At 39.0% G+C, this 18,965-nt stretch overlaps 4 protein-coding genes and 2 pseudogenes across 4 annotated transcripts; 5 read left to right on the top strand and 1 right to left on the bottom strand.

Annotated features, from left to right (window-relative positions):
* Positions 1-460: 460 nt before the first annotated feature.
* LOC130734096 (putative pentatricopeptide repeat-containing protein At5g37570) lies at positions 461-3,404 on the top strand. Its single transcript, XM_057586403.1, has 2 exons — positions 461-1,604; positions 1,723-3,404. The coding sequence occupies exons 1-2, from the start codon at positions 557-559 to the stop codon at positions 2,451-2,453; spliced, it is 1,779 nt and encodes a 592-aa protein (XP_057442386.1). The 5' UTR covers positions 461-556; the 3' UTR covers positions 2,454-3,404.
* A 2,181-nt stretch (positions 3,405-5,585) lies between these two features.
* On the bottom strand, positions 5,586-7,178 carry LOC130734098 (chalcone synthase 4-like). The gene is made up of 2 exons (XM_057586404.1): positions 6,843-7,178; positions 5,586-6,714 (listed from the first exon to the last, which is right to left on the bottom strand). The coding sequence occupies exons 1-2, from the start codon at positions 7,018-7,020 to the stop codon at positions 5,723-5,725; spliced, it is 1,170 nt and encodes a 389-aa protein (XP_057442387.1). The 5' UTR covers positions 7,021-7,178; the 3' UTR covers positions 5,586-5,722.
* Positions 7,179-9,404: 2,226 nt separating this feature from the next.
* On the top strand, positions 9,405-11,772 carry LOC130729748 (rhodanese-like domain-containing protein 7). The gene is made up of 4 exons (XM_057581581.1): positions 9,405-9,713; positions 10,299-10,559; positions 10,715-10,876; positions 11,755-11,772. Exons 1-4 carry the CDS (start codon positions 9,405-9,407, stop codon positions 11,770-11,772), a joined length of 750 nt encoding a protein of 249 aa, XP_057437564.1.
* On the top strand, positions 11,643-13,287 carry LOC130731704 (uncharacterized; annotated as a pseudogene).
* Positions 13,288-14,908: 1,621 nt separating this feature from the next.
* On the top strand, positions 14,909-16,213 carry LOC130729741 (rhodanese-like domain-containing protein 7). Its single transcript, XM_057581574.1, has 2 exons — positions 14,909-15,322; positions 15,908-16,213. The coding sequence occupies exons 1-2, from the start codon at positions 14,924-14,926 to the stop codon at positions 16,211-16,213; spliced, it is 705 nt and encodes a 234-aa protein (XP_057437557.1). The 5' UTR covers positions 14,909-14,923.
* A 1,351-nt stretch (positions 16,214-17,564) lies between these two features.
* Positions 17,565-18,896, top strand: LOC130731703 (uncharacterized; annotated as a pseudogene).
* The last annotated feature ends 69 nt before the right edge of the window (positions 18,897-18,965 follow it).

The following is an 18,965-nucleotide window of genomic DNA, read 5'->3' as shown; positions in this document are numbered from 1 at the left end:
GCAAAGAAGATATAGTTAACAATGGACTGGGTAAGGAGGAAAAGGTGGATTTAAGAAGAATAATTATTTGTTGACACAGTAAATTTGAAGATGAAGAAAAGTAGAAAAACAACTTCAAAGATTAGCAACCACAGTAAATCTGAAATTTTTTCATCGGGGTGGGTTTGGCCACCAATTTTTGTGGTTCTCTCACTAGTAGTAGTAACTAGTAAGCATTTGAAAGGGGACTGAAGGCACTGCTTGAAAAATTATTTTGCTGAATAGTGAATACTGAAGGGCTATGTTATTTAGAGAACAAAGAATTTGTGGCAATATGAATGATGGGGCAGGGAAAGTAGTGACATGATATTACAAAAGTAATCTTTAAGATACATTAGTTATAAGTTAATTGTACATTTAATCTTATGCGAATTTTTTTTCGTTTTATTATTGTGAAAATTAATCTTTTAAATATATGCTAACTATACTATAGTTTAATTGCACATTTGATCTATATGCTATTTTTGTGTACGATAACTATTTAATTGTATCCCAATTCCAAAGCACAGAACTTCACATGAGGACTCCCACTTCATCCCAATTCCAAAGCACAGACCTTCACCTTCAATTGAACCAATTGCTCAACACAACCAAAACCATTGTTCATCTCAAGCAAACCCATGCTCTCCTTCTCAAACTCCTAACAAAAACGCCACCCCATCATTACCACCACTTCTTGAGTCCTCTCCTACTTCGTGTCCTCAATTTCAGCTCAGAAAAATCCAATATTTGCTATGCCCACAAACTGTTTGATACAATGCCAAACTGCCCAGATGCCTTCATCTGGACCTCTCTTATACGTGCATTCCTTTCCCATCGTGCCCATTTTCGCCATTGCATTTCTACCTACGCTAGAATGCACCAAAGTGGTGTTTTGCCATCTGGGTTCACGTTCTCGTCGGTTCTCAACGCGTGTGGGCGCGTCCCGGCAATGGTTGAAGGAAAACAAGTGCATGGGAGGTTGGTGCAGTCAGGGTTTGGTGGAAACAAGATTGTGCAAACGGCACTGCTTGGTATGTATGCGAAATCGGGTTGTGTGTGTGATGCGCGTGACGTGTTTGATGGAATGGATGATAGGGATGTTGTTGCCTGGACGGCTATGATTTGCGGGTATGCGAAGGTGGCAATGATGGTTGAGGCGAGGTGGCTCTTTGATAACATGGGGGAGCGGAATTCTTTTACTTGGACTACTATGGTTGCTGGATATGCTAGTTGTGGGGACATGAAAGCTGCAAAGGAGTTGCATGATGTTATGAGTGACAAGGATGGGGTTACTTGGGTTGCAATGATAGCTGGTTATGGGAAGCTTGGGAATGTGACTGAAGCTAGAAGGCTATTTGATGGGATACCGGTGCCGCAGGATGCATCAACTTGGGCAGCAATGCTGGCTTGTTATGCCCAAAATGGATATGCAAAGGAAGGCATTGAGATGTTTAAGGAAGTGAGACAAGCAAAGATTAAAATCACTGAGGTGGCAATGGTGGGTGCTATATCAGCTTGTGCACAACTCAGGGATATTAGAATGTCAAATGCATTAACAGACCATATCGAGGAGGGTTGTTGCGGTAAGCTCTTCTGTTATTGGTTTAATGTAGTTTTTTGTTGTGTCAATTCAGGTTAAAAATGCTTGGTACTAACCTATGACTCTTTGTTTTGTTGGAACCCGTTGTTCTTTTATATCAGATAGGACACTTATTGTTTCCAATGCATTGATCAACATGCACTCAAAGTGTGGAAACATAGACTTAGCATGGAGGGAGTTCAGTACAATGAGGTGCAGAGATATGTATACCTACAGTGCGATGATCACAGCTTTTGCTGAGCATGGGAAATCACAAGATGCTATAGATCTTTTCTTCAGGATGCCGAAGGAAGGATTGAAGCCAAACCAAGTTACATTCATTGGTGTCCTGAACGCATGCAGCTCTTCAGGTCTTGTTGAAGAAGGTTGTAGGTTTTTTCAGATTATGACTGGGGTGTTCGATATTGAGCCCTTACCTGAGCACTATGCTTGCATTGTTGATCTCCTTGGGAGGGCAGGGCAGCTGGAAAGGGCATACAGTCTCATTAAGGAGAACGCAACTAGCGCTGATGCAACAACTTGGGGTTCTTTATTAGCAGCGTGCAGGGTTCATGGCAATGTAGAATTGGGTGAGACTGCAGCTCGGCATCTCTTGGAGATTGACCCTGAGGATTCTGGAACTTATGTGCTTCTAGCAAACATGTATGCGTCGCAGGATAAATGGGTGGGTGCAGAAGTAGTTAAGAAGTTAATGAGTAAAAAAGGAATAAAAAAACCTTCAGGATATAGTTGGATCCAAAGAGAGATCAGCAGACAGCAGACAGCAGACAGTATAAAGAAGAAACACTTTAATTTGCTCGCTGATTTCAGCCAGTCAGATATCTTCTTTTAATCAGTGTAACGAAGAAGCTCTTGAATGACCTTCTGTGCTGTCCAACATTGTACATCATTTGTTGTTGCCGTTATGCTCAAAACTTTTAGCAATTGTGGGGTGAGCTTTTAAGTTCTCAGGTTCATTTTCTGAGCCACCATACCATGAAGGCATGAAGACACTATAAGCATGATTATTAATTATTCTTATGAAAGGAACCAGCTTCATGCTGCTGTTGTGGATTTGTATTGTGCATACGGAGCAGAAATTAAGTACTCTACTGTGCAGAATTGATATCAATATGCTGAGGATGTGGATGAGAATGGGGGTATATAAAAAGTAGTCACAAAGAGAGGTCTCTCAAGTGGAGCACATTCAGATACTGTGGACACAAATGAAGACAGGATCCATGATTACTTGGAAATACCCCAGTGCTGTTTCAGAGAGAGATGATACTGGTGGGGATTTTTATTCGTTTGCTTATACTTGTTACAAGAAGAGGAGACGAGATGAAATGAAGATTTTGTACATTATCATCAGAATGATTTGAATGATTATAGAGTGATTCTCACATTAGTACAAGAAGTGGATCTACGATTATTCGAATGAGATTCTCAAGCAGCATCACAAGAGCCAATATGAAGAGGAAAGGAATGTAGAGCATGCCTAAGAAACATACCTGTAGCAATAGTGCCTTTAACATATCAGAGGATCCTTTTCACAGCATCTCAACGAGTGTCCAGGGGTTTGGACATGAACTGACAAACTTTATTAATAAAAAAAACTAAACTCAGATCTTGTAATTTGTGAGATACTGTAATGCTCCAACCACTGGCTTGAACAGAGAAGGATCTGAAAATCATCCCTGCTAATCATAGGAGATAAACTAACTTGCAGTCTGCTATGTTAGTTTTAGCTCGCATATCTTGTATATATTTGCTTTGTGTCAAGAAAAGAGAACCTATGGAAAGATACTTCACCTCAGTTCTAAGAAAGTAATCAAGATTCCCCTATTTCTCAAGAGCAAAAATTGAGTTAAGCTTAGAAATAAAGTGTTGAATAAGTAGTGATGATGAACTAGTGACGAAAATGTCATCCACATAGACTAGAATGTAAACAACAATATTAGTAGAGTAAATGAAAACACATTTTAAGAGCCTTACAAACCAAGCTCTTGGAGCTTGTGTGAATCCATATAAGGCCTTGTGTAGCTTACATACCGAAAGACTAAACCCTAAAAGGTTGTGTCATATAAACCTCATCTTCAGATAAACTATTAAGAAATACATTAGAAACATCTAGCTGCTGTATAGATCATCTAAAAGAAAGTGCTGATGTGAGTATTATGCAAATAGTCACATGTTTAGTAACCAGTGAAAATGTTTCTATAAAATCAAATCTTGGTTGAAGGTGAAAACTTTTGCAATCAACTTTTCCTTATATTGATTTATGGAGACATTTGAGTTTTCTTTTACCTGAAAAACTCATTTACAACCAATAGGTTTGCGAGTAGGATGCAGTGAAACTAGAGACAGTGCAAAATTTCACTTGCATGCTTCCAAGCTCCCCCGGAAAAACCAACTTCACTTGCACTTGAACCTCCATTGATGACAATGTCATATTACCAGTGTAGTTCTTCTTCTTGGCAGCTTCATCAGCTAGCCTATCTAACATGCCATTCATCAATTTATTCAGAATAGTCATGCCTTTAATACCCTGTACACATACAGCTTGTACCCTTCTTCACTTATCATTTTCCTCCTTTTCTCTTTACCTTGATACTATTCCTGGGACTCAGGAACAGAATTAATTCTGAAACAAATAAAAATAAAAAGTTTCAATAAAGCAATCACATAACTCATTTCAAATATTAATTTCAGATAACCAGACATATTTATTCCAGTTCAAGAGCTAAAGACTAAATACTTCGAGAGCTAAAAACATAGACTCATTCTCTGTCAAAGACACAATAAGAACAAAACATAAGGAGGCTCAACAGTTTATTTGAAAAGAATCATATATATAACAAACTAGGCAAGATAACTATTGCAGCTCAAACTTCACGTTTTTCAGATGCAAATTCTCTCTGAGTAGGACAAGGCATCACAGGAAGTCACAAATCCTATAGTAGAAGGACAACTGCATAGCATGCCCACCCCTCAAAACCTCATTTAGAGTTTACATCCAAGGTGACTCTGCCACACCAATGACGGTCACTGCCCTCCCTAAGCTTCTGGAAATGAAGTACTGCCCTTTCAACACTCTAGACAGTACACAAAAGGGATCTCAATCTCATCATCATGTGTCAACTGTCATCCCTTTTTAACCAGCAAACGGGGATGGCTCACCATGGATTCAGTAACACATGTACAATTTCCAAATGACCATGAACAAGTTAATGGCTTCAACCTTCAATGTCTCCATCCCTATGTTAAGTATATTTCTCGTGAGCTCCTTCGTTCAAGCACAGTTAATGCATCTTTAAACATTTGTTTCGCATTTCTATCAGTGCATATTTCGTTCTCTATTCCCTTGTAAATAATGGGAACCTAACCATAACATTATAAGCATGAATAAGGCAAGAAGGTATTACAGCATGTGTTTATTCAGTCTATCACAATGAAAACCGCAGATTATTGGAAAACAATAACCAAACAACTATCTAATGGGAGTAAAAGACAGCAAAATAGTTCCAGCACCTCATCAAACTTTTTGGCCCATATAAATGCCTTCCAACTCTCTTGCTTTTCTGTATTCCCAGAAGCTTATTGACAATAAAAGACTATTTCTACAGAATCAAGTTTTGCATCGGAGGGACAAAAGTATAAATATGTTAGACGGAGTAAAAGAATAGTCATGTTACACTTTAAGCAATGATTCTTATTTCTTTGAGAAGCACACAAAGCACTAAGATCATTATCATTTAACAGAACGCAGACAGGTTACCAAAAAGATTAGCTAAGTTTAATCAGTGGAACTGTCAGTAGCTCAACTTCTAAAACCAATCGAAAATACAAATGTTAAAATTCAGAAGCACCCTTACATTTCTAAAAAAACAAAGAAACAAGCTCCTAGCATCTTTATCTCCTTATGATCTTTTATATGTAGACAACAGTTATCTCTTACTAGTAAAGTATTCATTTTTCAAACAAATGAAAAAAAGCAATTAGCTATTGATTATTTAATTTGAACATATATAATCAAACTCAATATGAGTTTATTTTCTTCCTCACAGATACACAATCTAGTGAGTTTGTGAGTGTTACAAGATAATCAAACAATCAAGCATATTAAATAGCCACACTACGCAAAACAACTGTTTCAATGGTAAGTCCAGGTCCAAAACCGAATAACACACCCCATTCAAGTCCTTCCCCGGTGGTTTTGAGTCCATCTTGAACTGATTTCTTTCTCATTTGATCTAAGATGAATAGGACACATGCACTTGACATGTTACCATATTCACTTAGCACTTCTCTAGTGGCTCTCATCTTTTCAGGTTTCAAATCCAACTTCTGCTCAACTTGGTCTAGAATTGCTGGGCCACCTGGGTGTGCAATCCAAAAAATTGAGTTGTAATCAGATATGCCTAGTGGTTGGAAGGCCTCAATTAGTGCTTTCTCAATGTTCTTTGAAACAATCCCAGGAACATCTTTAAGGAGATGAAATGTCAATCCAACTTCGCGAAGGTGACCATCAATGGCTCCTTCACTATCTGGAGCAATTGTTTGTGCAGTCCAAACTAGCTCAAACAAAGGTTTCTCAACTTCAGGCACTGGATCAGAACCAACAATGAGTGCAGCTGCTCCATCTCCAAACAATGCTTGCCCCACAAGGCTGTCTAGGTGAGTGTCACTAGGGCCACGGAAGGTAACCGCTGTCAGTTCAGAACAAACAACTAGCACACGTGCACCTTTGTTGTTCTCAGCCAAGTCCTTAGCCAAACGAAGCACCGTGCCTCCTGCAAAGCACCCTTGTTGGTACATCATGTACCTTTTGACATACGGGCGAAGACCTAAGAGTTTAGTGAGCTGATAATCAGCACCGGGCATGTCTACCACACTTGTGGTGCAAAAGATTAAGTGGGTAATCTTGGACTTGGGCTGACCCCATTCTTTGATAGCCTTGACAGCAGCTTCTTTGCCTAGTCTAGGTACCTCTACCACCACCATGTCTTGCCTAGCATCCAGAGAAGGTGCCATATAAGCGCACATGTTAGGGTTCTCTTTCAAAAGATCTTCTGTTAAGTGCATATATCTCTTCTTGATCATAGACTTGTCACCTGAAATGAATTATAAAGAAATAACATTAGTACAATAAATTCAAGAAAACACCAAAACCAATCTAGCAATGTAAATAAATGTTGTATAGACAAAAAAAAATGGAGCTGGGGAGAAAAAGAGTGCTTACACATGCGTTGAAACTTCTCCTTGAGCTCAGTTTTGTGCTCACTATTAGTGACCCTGAAGTAGAAATCAGGGTAAGTGCTTTGATCAACACAGTTAGGAGGATTAGCAGTGCCAATAGCGAAGATGGTTGCAGGGCCTTCAGCTCTTTGAGCCTTGCGAATCTCAGCTACACTCACCATCTTTAAATTCGTTGTCTCTGAAGTGAAGTTTCTAAGCAAAGATAAATTTAGGAAGCAAATGAAGCTGCACTGTAATATGAGCTCAAGTGTGCGGCACTTAGTTGCAGTAGTTGTTGGTTGTGTTAGAGAACGTTGTGGTTTGCGAAGTTGTAAGGGGAGACAGGTATTTATATGTGTGTGAAGGTGGGTGGGAAAAGGGGATTCGAGTGTGGTAGCTGAAGGTCACATTTTCATTCAACAAGTCCTTTCTTTCTTTGGTCAATGGCTGGCTGGCTGCGCAGTCAATCAGCTTAGGGTGTTTGGTGGAAAATGACCAAACGGCTTTTATGTTTTAAGACCCCGCTGTCTCATTTTTTTTTTCATTGACTAAAAGTAGCTATTGTAAAAAAAGACTCAGTTGTAAAATATAGCCGTTGTAAAAAGAATCGTTGTCAAATGTAACCATTATAAAAAATAGCGGTTTGCAAAATATAGTGGTTGTAAAAAGATCCGTTGTCAAAAGTAACCGTTGTAAAAATAGTCGTTGTAAAATATAGCCGTTGTAAAAAGAACTGTTGTCAAAATTCCCCTTATTTGTACATACCTCATTTCATCTCAATGTGCAATATTCCTTCGTTCTCTCATTTTTTTATCATATCAAATTACACTAATATTTTCTCATCGTGTCAAGTTTCTATAGGTCAGATAATGAGTTCAAACAATTTACCCAACTTTGATACTTTATTTTATGAATTTTTAGATGATTTTATTCATGACACCACCATAGAAGATCATTTGAGGTTAGAACTTGAGAGAGAAAAACAATCCGACAACATTGTTAGGTCCAGACGAAGAGGAAGAGTGATAGTCCGATCTCTTGAAGAAGGGCACATTCGACTGCTCAATGACTAAATCTTTAAAAATCCTCTACACAAAAACTCAATTCCGACAAAGGCTTTGAATGCGAAAGCATGTGGTCCTATTCTTGCTTTTACGACATTCTTAGTAAGAAGAGCACATCAGCTTCAAAGACACATCCAATTACCAACTTCAAGCATACTTGGTGGAACATATATGAAAGCGTTTCAAAAATGAGAATAATGAAAATTAATCATCATTTTTTTTTTGTCAAAGAAAATTAATCATCATATGATATTATGTATTTCATTTAAAATTGATTGTTATTTATTTTTCATTTGGGCCTTAAACCCGGGTCCCAATAAGGCATGTTTGTTCACCTCAAAGAAAATAAAAAGAAAAAATGGAACCACATCCAAACGCGGCCTCCATGCTCAGAAGGAGCATTACACATTCTCCACCGCCATTAATGTCCCTCAGTACGAGGATGTTGTCGGGGAGTTGGGTTTGGGGCCCCCCTATGGGGCTCAGCGCCCCACTTAATGTGGGGAAATTACTGGAAAGTCCCCCTTTAATAGAATACGGAAATTTATCTTCCGTATTGAATACATAATTTAATTTTCCATATTCTATTAGTATGTAAACGACAGAGGATTTTTTCAAACTCATTTCAGCGCTCTCTTCCAACCTTCTCCTTTCACCATTTAACTTGAAATTATGTGAATCTTTCAACCCTAGGGTAGTCGATTGATGCTTACGTAGAGGTTATGTTGGCTGAAATGGTATAAATTGGCTTTGGGGCGAGTTCCGATTCAGCAATGACGTTAATGGAGGTTCTGGTTCAATATGGAAAATGATTTTCCGTATTCGATATGGAACATCATTTTCCGTATTCGATATGGAACTTCATTTTCCTTATTTTGGGTCTGTTTAGTCTCTAAGCAAAAATCTAATTAGTTTGATTAATTTAGAAAATGTTTTTAAATTGATAATTAAGATAGTGAATTATATAGTGAATTTATAGATAACTTCAATCAATTGTAATTCACGAAAGAAAAATGATTCTGTCATCCCTGCAAGAGAATACGGAACTTTATTATCCATATCGAATACGGAACTTTATAATCCATATCGAATACGGAAATGGATAATCCGTATTGAATATGGAATATAAATGTCCGTATTCACTATGGAAATTTATATTCCGTATTTTATCGCGTCTCAGAACTTCAAAACATCATCCTTCTAAGATGAGGGTAGGAGAGGGTGAGAGAGAGAGGGTGAGAGAGAGAGGGTGGTCTAGAGGCATTGAGGGGGTTAAGGGGGCTGGTGAGGGGTTGGTGACGGAGGAGTAATGGTGACGGAGTTGGTGGAGGGAGGAGTAATGGTGGAAAAGATGATATCTTTCAGAGATAGAATACGGAATTTTAACTTCCGTATTCTATTTTAGTGAATACGGAAATTAAAAATCCGTAGGGCAGTTTTGGGTTTAAAAAAAAGGGTGGGGCGCGGAGCCCCATAAGGGCCCCCCAAACCCAACTCCCATGATGTCGCCGTCACCACCATCTCCGTCTTCTTCCGCCACCACCTCCTCCGAATCCAAACTACCCTTCTCTTCTCGAAACCCCAAATCCTCATTCCCTCACCTCCCTCTCTTCTCCAACACTCACTCTCTTCAAAGCATGACTCTCTCCAAGTGCTTCTCTCATTCTGGACCCGCCAACCCCATCCCCATTTCGGTCACACCCGAACCCGAATCTGCTAACTCTCTTGTCGTGGTTTCCTTCTACAAGTTCGCAGATTTCCCTGACCATGCCCTTATGCGAAACCCCTTGAAGCAACTCTGTGAAAAACTGGTACTTAACTGTTCTTTATATTCTATTTTTTCACATTCAAGAAGTTCAACAGTTACAGTTAACAGTAATTTTGATGCATAAATTTTAGTATAATGAGAGTTATGGGGGTTTACAATTTATATTATGAACTGGGCATCTTTCCTTTTCATCATAGGTGAAATGTTTAGATTATAGTATATGGCAAGGTTTTTAAATTGCAATTTTAGTTGCTGTTGTGATGTGCTTATTGTGAGTTTGTGACCTCTTGTGGCCCAACTGTGTTGTGGTTAATGGTTATTGGGGTGCATCAGGTGATGTAGTTTTCGATTTGAGACTTTGAGTCAGTTTGGATACGGACTTATTGGAGCTTAGAAAAAGCACTAGATAAGCTTCAATAAGTGCTCTTTTGTTTGCATCCGAATGGGTTGTTTGATTTATAAAGTACAATAATAATTATCAAGTCCTTTCCCACTAGATGAGTCTGCTATGTAAATTGCATGATGCCATGGTGCCCTGTCATAGAAAAATACATTGAGGACTAATTTGAGCTGCTTGTGGCTTTATACTGTGTTAGTTCGTGTGTCTCACCAATCAGATGCTGCTCAGCGTGTTTCAGGTGGTATTATTCTTGCTCCTGAAGGGATCAATGGCAGCATATATGGCACGCGGGAGGCGGTGGAGGAAGTTCTTGCATTTGTGCAAAGTGATGATCGTTTGAAGGGGCTAAGACGTCTTGAATTGCCGGTCAGTCCTGAGGAGGAAGCCATCCATAGTGGTCAACATGGACATAGTGCCAGTTCTCCTCTTGCTGCAGGGGAAGATGCACCCTTCCGATGGGATCATGTGAGGGTCAAGTTGAAGAAAGAGGTAGAGTTCACATTGCCAAAAGAATTAACTGCTTCATTATATTAACTTTGTGGATATTGAATACAAATAACTTAACTTGGTTAAACTTTTGAGGTGTTTTCCTAGCACTTGCCATTTTTCTTATGTTTTTGCTTCATTACTTGTTGACATGGCAGATTGTCACACTTGGGATGCCTGCCGTATCCCCTATTGAAAAGGTTGGAAACTATGTCAGCCCAAAAGATTGGAATGATTTGATTAGCGATCGAGATGAAGAGGATTCAACTCCTACGAGCAGGAGAAGTCACTTACCAGCATGGAACATTGATCAAAATAGGGTGTTAATTAGTGGGTGGCTTAAATATGGAACAAACAGTGTTGTCGGGAGAAACCAAAAAGGAGAAACATTTTGGGGTCAAATTGCTGAGTATTGTAATCAGCATTGCTCATTCGATCCTCCGCGGGATGGAAATGCATGCCGAAACCGTTATAATTATATGAGCAAGCAAATAAATAAATGGATTGACGCTTATGATGGCGCTAAGCGTATGCAAAGAAGCGGTTGGTCGGAGAATGATATTTTGACCCAAGCGCAAGAATTATACGCAAATGGGAAGAAGGGTCAATTTAATTTGATGGCAGAATGGCAGGCTCTCCGTGATCAACCACGTTACTGTAGTCAAGCAGGAGGAAATGTTGGCTCAGGAAGTAGTGGATCTAAGAGATCTCGCGAGAGTGATGCATGTGGCTCAAACTCTATAGGATCGATTCCTCGTCCAATGGGTAGGGAGACAACTAAAAAAAAGGGTAAAAAGAAGAGCACAACAGCTGCCTTGGTGGCGATGGATAAAGATTGGGCTGAATACAAACAAGTCAAGGAGATAGAGGTTGAACAATTGAAGCAGATAGCATCGATGCAACAAGAGGCTAATAAATTGAGGAAAGAGGAGACTGAAGTTAAGAAAATGGAATTATTTCTAAAGTTAAGTGAAGAGGAGCATCTCAGTGACCACAAGAAAGAGCTGTTGAAGCGGTTGTCCCAAGAGCTCTTTGAAAATTAATTGTATGTAGTGTTTGCTTTATTAATTTTCAAGTGGTGTCAAGTCTGTAGTGTTTGCTTTAATAATTTGTCAGTGTTGTCAAGTCTGTAGTGTTTGCTTTAATAATTTGTCAGTGTTTTGTCAAGTCTGTACTGTTTACTTTTATAATTTGTCAGTGTTGTCAGTGGCTTTAATGTATGGGTTACCGAGTTTGAATATGTATCACTCAATTCGAATCTAGTTCTTATCCGATAATTAACTATAGTTCATATTATTTCAAATCCGTTAGTGTCCACCATTCAATTTATCTATATATATGGACTCATAGATCCACCATTCAATGTATCTCTTCCCATCTATTTCAAATTTCACAAAAAATGGATCCACCAGAGTTTGATCTCGAAGCATACCTTGAAAAAAGTGAGAGAGAAGACACTTATATACTCAACCGATTTACGGAGCGTCGAAATCTAATATTGGAGGATAGTGCACCTCGTGGTAGAAACCATCTCAGTAGAGATCATGCAGGGGCAAACCAAAGGCTAATTGACGACTACTTTGTCAATGAGCCTACATACGACGATGGAATATTCCGTCGCCGGTACCGGATGCAAAAACATGTTTTTCTTCGAATCGTTGCGGACCTTTCAAGTAGTGATAACTACTTCACCCAGTGAGTTGATGCAGCGAAGAAAGAAGGTATATCGCCCTTAGCAAAATGCACCACAGCAATGCGAATGTTAGCATATGGTGTGACAGCAGATGCAGTCGATGAGTACATCAAAATAGGAGAGACTACAACATTGGAGTGTTTACGTAGATTCTGTAAAGGAATCATACGATTGTATGAGAAAGAGTACCTGAGAGCACCAACCCAAGAGGACCTGCAAAGAATACTACAGGTTAGTGAAATGCGGGGGTTCCCAGGCATGATCGGGTGTATTGACTGCATGCACTAATTGTCTTAAAGCATGGGAAGGTCAATTTGCTAGAGGGGATAAGGGAACCACCACGGTTATTCTTGAAGCAGTTGCATCTCCTGATCTTTGGATCTGGCATGCCTTTTTTGGATGTCCGGGAACGTTGAACGATATAAACGTTCTAGACCGGTCACCAGTGTTTGATGAATTGGAACAGGGAAACGCTCCAAGTGTGAATTTCATCGTGAATCAACGTCCCTATAATATGGCATACTATCTAGCTGATGGTATCTACCCTTCTTATCCAACTTTCGTCAAATCTATTAGACTTCCTCAAAGTGAACCCGATAAGTGCTTTGCAAAACATCAGGAGGCATGTCGGAAGGACATCGAACGTGCATTTGGAGTGCTTCAAGCTCGTTTTAAAATCATCCGTGAACCAGCTCGCTTGTGGGACATAACTGATTTGAGTACCATCATGAGGTCATGCATCATGTTACATAATATGATTGTTGAGGATGAACGAGATTCATATGCTCAACGCTGGACCGATTTTGAGCAAGCTAAGGGAAGTGGATCTAGTACACCGCAACCATACTCGACCGAGGTGTTACCCGCTTTTGCGGATCATGTGCGTGCTAGATCCGAGTTGCGTGATCCAAATGTCCATCACGAACTGCAAGCAGATCTAGTGAAGCACATCTGGGCAAAGTTTGGAATGTATCATGATTAAATATGCTTTGTATCGTACTAATTACGTTATTTGTGTGTTGTGTGTTTAGTTTGTTGTCTTGCATTTTAAGTTAAGAAAATTAAATAAATTATTATGTGCTTAGTTTGTTATCTTGCATTTTAAGTTAAGCAAATAAAATATATTATTGTGTGCTTAGTTTGTTGTCTTGCATTTTAAGTTAAGAAAATAAAATATATTATTGTGGGCTTAGTTTCTTTTCTTCCATTTGAAGTTAATAAAATAAAATAAATTATTGTGTATATTTTTTTAAAAAAATATTAAATTGTTAAGTGTTTTAATTTAATTTACGTTAAAAAAATATTACGTTAATTTAATTTAATTTAAAAAAATAAAAAAAACATTAAATTAAATTAAATTGATAATAGTTTATTTAATTTAATTTTTACCAAAAATTTTAATTTTATGAAATCATAAAAAGAAAAATATAAAATTAAATCAAAATATGAAATAAAAAAAAGTGGTGGGGTAAGGGGTAGGGTGTTGAATGAAAAACTATTGGAGTGGGTAAAAGTTGAATGAAGTGTTGAACTGGAGAGAGAAGGTGATGTGGAGTGTTGGGAAGAGAAAAAGTGGAGTGTTGAGGGTGTTGAATGTTGAAACCATTGGAGATGTTCTTAGAGAACGTTGTGGTTTGCAAAGTTGTAAGGGGAGACATGTATTTATATGTGTGTGAAGGTGGGTGGGAAAAGGGGATTCGAGTGTGGTAGCTGAAGGTCACATTTTCATTCAACAAGTCATTTCTTTCTTTGGCCAATGGCTGGCTGCGCAGTCAATCAGCTTAGGGTGTTTGATGAAAAATGACCAAACGACTTTTATGTTTTAAGACCCCTCTGCCTCATTTTTTTTTCATTGACTAAAAGTAGCCATTGTAAAAAAAGACTCGTTGTAAAATATAGTCGTTGTCAAAAGAATCGTCAAAAGTAACTATTGTAAAAAAGAGCCGTTTGCAAAATATAGTAGTTGTAAAATGAATCGTTGTCAAAAGTAACCATTGTAAAATATAGCCGTTGTAAACAGAACTTTTGTCAAAATTCCCCTTATTTGTACATACCTCATTTCGTCTCAATGTGTAATATTCTTTCGTTCTCTCATTTTTTGTCATATCAAATTACACTAATATTTTCTCATCGTGTTAGGTTTCTATACGTCAAATAATGAGTTCAAACAATTTACCCAACTTTGATACTCTTTTTTATGAGTGTTTAGATGATTTTATTCATGACACCACCATAGAAGATCATTTGAGGTTAGAACTTGAGAGAGAACAACAATCCAACCACATTGTTAGGTCCAGACGAAGATGAAGAGTGATAGTGCGATCTCTTGAAGAAGGGCACATTCGACTGCTCAATGACTAAATCTTTAAAAATCCTCTACACAAAAACTCAATTCCGACAAAGGCTTTGAATGCGAAAGCATTTGGTCCTATTCTTGCTTTTACGACATTCTTGGTAAGAAGAGCACATCAGCTTCAAAGACACATCCAATTACCAACTTCAAGCATACTTGGTGGAACATATTTGGAAACGTTTCAAAAATGAGAATAATGAAAATTAATCATAATATTATGTATTTCATTTAAAATGGATTGTTATTTATTTTTCATTTGGGCCATAAAACCCGGGTCCCAATAAGGCATGTTGTTCACCTCAAAGAAAATAAAAAGAAAAAATGGAACCACATCCAAACGCGGCCTCCATGCTCAGAAGGAGCATTACACCTTCTCCACCGCCATTACTGTCCCTCAGTACGAGGATGCTGTCGCCGTCACCACCATCACCGTCTTCTTCCGCCGCCGCCCCCTCCTCCGAATCGAAACTACCCTTCTCTTCTCGAAACCCCAAATCCTCATTCCCTCACCTCCCTCTCTTCTCCAACACTCACTCTCTTCAAAGCATGACTCTCTCCAAGTGCTTCTCTCATTCTGGACCCGCCAACCCCATCCCCATTTCGGTCACACCCGAACCCGAATCTGCTAACTCTCTTGTCGTGGTTTCCTTCTACAAGTTCGCAGATTTCCCTGACCATGCCCTTATGCGAAACCCCTTGAAGCAACTCTGTGAAAAACTGGTACTTAACTGTTCTTTATATTCTATTTTTTCACATTCAAGAAGTTCAACAGTTACAGTTAACAGTAATTTTGATGCATAAATTTTAGTATAATGAGAGTTATGGGGGTTTACAATTTATATTATGAACTGGGCATCTTTCCTTTTCATCATAGGTGAAATGTTTAGATTATAGTATATGGCAAGGTTTTTAAATTGCAATTTTAGTTGCTGTTGTGATGTGCTTATTGTGAGTTTGTGACCTCTTGTGGCCCAACTGTGTTGTGGTTAATGGTTATTGGGGTGCATCAGGTGATGTAGTTTTCGATTTGAGACTTTGAGTCAGTTTGGATACGGACTTATTGGAGCTTAGAAAAAGCACTAGATAAGCTTCAATAAGTGCTCTTTTGTTTGCATCCGAATGGGTTGTTTGATTTATAAAGTACAATAATAATTATCAAGTCCTTTCCCACTAGATGAGTCTGCTATGTAAATTGCATGATGCCATGGTGCCCTGTCATAGAAAAATACATTGAGGACTAATTTGAGCTGCTTGTGGCTTTATACTGTGTTATTTCGTGTGTCTCACCAATCAGATGCTGCTCAGCGTGTTTCAGGTGGTATTATTCTTGCTCCTGAAGGGATCAATGGCAGCATATATGGCACGCGGGAGGCGGTGGAGGAAGTTCTTGCATTTGTGCAAAGTGATGATCGTTTGAAGGGGCTAAGACGTCTTGAATTGCCGGTCAGTCCTGAGGAGGAAGCCATCCATAGTGGTCAACATGGACATAGTGCCAGTTCTCCTCTTGCTGCGGGGGAAGATGCACCCTTCCGATGGGATCATGTGAGGGTCAAGTTGAAGAAAGAGGTAGAGTTCACATTGCCAAAAGAATTAACTGCTTCATTATATTAACTTTGTGGATATTGAATACAAATAACTTAACTTGGTTGAACTTTTGAGGTGTTTTCCTAGCACTTGCCATTTTTCTTATGTTTTTGCTTCATTACTTGTTGACATGGCAGATTGTCACACTTGGGATGCCTGCCGTATCCCCTATTGAAAAGGTTGGAAACTATGTCAGCCCAAAAGATTGGAATGATTTGATTAGCGATCGAGATGAAGAGGATTCAACTCCTACGAGCAGGAGAAGTCACTTACCAGCATGGAACATTGATCAAAATAGGATGTTAATTAGTGGGTGGCTTAAATATGGAACAAACAGTGTTGTCGGGAGAAACCAAAAAGGAGAAACATTTTGGGGTCAAATTGCTGAGTATTGTAATCAGCATTGCTCATTCGATCCTCCGCGGGATGGAAATGCATGCCGAAACCGTTATAATTATATGAGCAAGCAAATAAATAAATGGATTGACGCTTATGATGGCGCTAAGCGTATGCAACGAAGCGGTTGGTCGGAGAATGATATTTTGACCCAAGCGCAAGAATTATACGCAAATGGGAAGAAGGGTCAATTTAATTTGATGGCAGAATGGCAGGCTCTCCGTGATCAACCACGTTACTGTAGTCAAGCAGGAGGAAATGTTGGCTCAAGAAGTAGTGGATCTAAGAGATCTCGCGAGAGTGATGCATGTGGCTCAAACTCTATAGGATCGATTCCTCGTCCAATGGGTAGGGAGACAACTAAAAAAAAGGGTAAAAAGAAGAGCACAACAGCTGCCTTGGTGGCGATGGAGAAAGATTGGGCTGAATACAAACAAGTCAAGGAGATAGAGGTTGAACAATTGAAGCAGATAGCATCGATGCAACAAGAGGCTAATAAATTGAGGAAAGAGGAGACTGAAGTTAAGAAAATGGAATTATTTCTAAAGTTAAGTGAAGAGGAGCATCTCAGTGACCACAAGAAAGAGCTGTTGAAGCGGTTGTCCCAAGAGCTCTTTGAAAATTAATTGTATGTAGTGTTTGCTTTATTAATTTTCAAGTGGTGTCAAGTCTGTAGTGTTTGCTTTAATAATTTGTCAGTGTTGTCAAGTCTGTAGTGTTTGCTTTAATAATTTGTCAGTGTTTTGTCAAGTCTGTACTGTTTACTTTTATAATTTGTCAGTGTTGTCAGTGGCTTTAATGTATGGGTTACCGAGTTTGAATATGTATCACTCAATTCGAATCTAGTTCTTATCCGATAATTAACTATAGTTCATATTATTTCAAATCCGTTAGTGTCCACCATTCAATTTATCTATATATATGGACTCATAGATCCACCATTCAATGTATCTCTTCCCATTTATTTCAAATTTCACAAAAAATGGATCCACCAGAGTTTGATCTCGAAGCATACCTTGAAAAAAGTGAGAGAGAAGACACTTATATACTCAACCGATTTACGGAGCGTCGAAATCTAATATTGGAGGATAGTGCACCTCGTGGTAGAAACCATCTCAGTAGAGATCATGCAGGGGCAAACCAAAGGCTAATTGACGACTACTTTGTCAATGAGCCTACATACGACGATGGAATATTCCGTCGCCGGTACCGGATGCAAAAACATGTTTTTCTTCGAATCGTTGCGGACCTTTCAAGTAGTGATAACTACTTCACCCAGTGAGTTGATGCAGCGAAGAAAGAAGGTATATCGCCCTTAGCAAAATGCACCACAGCAATGCGAATGTTAGCATATGGTGTGACAGCAGATGCAGTCGATGAGTACATCAAAATAGGAGAGACTACAACATTGGAGTGTTTACGTAGATTCTGTAAAGGAATCATACGATTGTATGAGAAAGAGTACCTGAGAGCACCAACCCAAGAGGACCTGCAAAGAATACTACAGGTTAGTGAAATGCGGGGGTTCCCAGGCATGATCGGGTGTATTGACTGCATGCACTAATTGTCTTAAAGCATGGGAAGGTCAATTTGCTAGAGGGGATAAGGGAACCACCACGGTTATTCTTGAAGCAGTTGCATCTCCTGATCTTTGGATCTGGCATGCCTTTTTTGGATGTCCGGGAACGTTGAACGATATAAACGTTCTAGACCGGTCACCAGTGTTTGATGAATTGGAACAGGGAAACGCTCCAAGTGTGAATTTCATCGTGAATCAACGTCCCTATAATATGGCATACTATCTAGCTGATGGTATCTACCCTTCTTATCCAACTTTCGTCAAATCTATTAGACTTCCTCAAAGTGAACCCGATAAGTGCTTTGCAAAACATCAGGAGGCATGTCGGAAGGACATCGAACGTGCATTTGGAGTGCTTCAAGCTCGTTTTAAAATCATCCGTGAACCAGCTCGCTTGTGGGACATAACTGATTTGAGTACCATCATGAGGTCATGCATCATGTTACATAATATGATTGTTGAGGATGAACGAGATTCATATGCTCAACGCTGGACCGATTTTGAGCAAGCTAAGGGAAGTGGATCTAGTACACCGCAACCATACTCGACCGAGGTGTTACCCGCTTTTGCGGATCATGTGCGTGCTAGATCCGAGTTGCGTGATCCAAATGTCCATCACGAACTGCAAGCAGATCTAGTGAAGCACATCTGGGCAAAGTTTGGAATGTATCATGATTAAATATGCTTTGTATCGTACTAATTACGTTATTTGTGTGTTGTGTGTTTAGTTTGTTGTCTTGCATTTTAAGTTAAGAAAATTAAATAAATTATTATGTGCTTAGTTTGTTATCTTGCATTTTAAGT

The sequence above is a fragment of the Lotus japonicus genome, chromosome 1 (genome assembly GCF_012489685.1).
Source record: "Lotus japonicus ecotype B-129 chromosome 1, LjGifu_v1.2".
In the NCBI taxonomy this organism is placed as follows: Eukaryota; Viridiplantae; Streptophyta; class Magnoliopsida; order Fabales; family Fabaceae; genus Lotus; species Lotus japonicus.
Note: the sequence above shows the minus strand (reverse complement) of the source record. Positions and strands in the feature narration are given on the sequence as shown.

Bases quoted from the DNA above. Each gene is read 5' to 3' on its own strand.
- LOC130734096 (XM_057586403.1), top strand. From the start codon at position 557: ATGAGGACTCCCACTTCATCCCAATTCCAAAGCACAGACCTTCACCTT. The intron at 1,605-1,722 runs GTAAGCTCTTCT...CTTTTATATCAG, and splicing joins TATCGAGGAGGGTTGTTGCG to ATAGGACACTTATTGTTTCC.
- LOC130734098 (XM_057586404.1), bottom strand. From the start codon at position 7,020: ATGGTGAGTGTAGCTGAGATTCGCAAGGCTCAAAGAGCTGAAGGCCCT. The intron at 6,715-6,842 runs GTAAGCACTCTT...AATTCATTTCAG, and splicing joins GGAGAAGTTTCAACGCATGT to GTGACAAGTCTATGATCAAG.
- LOC130729748 (XM_057581581.1), top strand. From the start codon at position 9,405: ATGTCGCCGTCACCACCATCTCCGTCTTCTTCCGCCACCACCTCCTCC. The intron at 9,714-10,298 runs GTACTTAACTGT...GATGCTGCTCAG, and splicing joins AGCAACTCTGTGAAAAACTG to CGTGTTTCAGGTGGTATTAT. The intron at 10,560-10,714 runs GTAGAGTTCACA...TTGACATGGCAG, and splicing joins GGGTCAAGTTGAAGAAAGAG to ATTGTCACACTTGGGATGCC.
- LOC130729741 (XM_057581574.1), top strand. From the start codon at position 14,924: ATGGAACCACATCCAAACGCGGCCTCCATGCTCAGAAGGAGCATTACA. The intron at 15,323-15,907 runs GTACTTAACTGT...GATGCTGCTCAG, and splicing joins AGCAACTCTGTGAAAAACTG to CGTGTTTCAGGTGGTATTAT.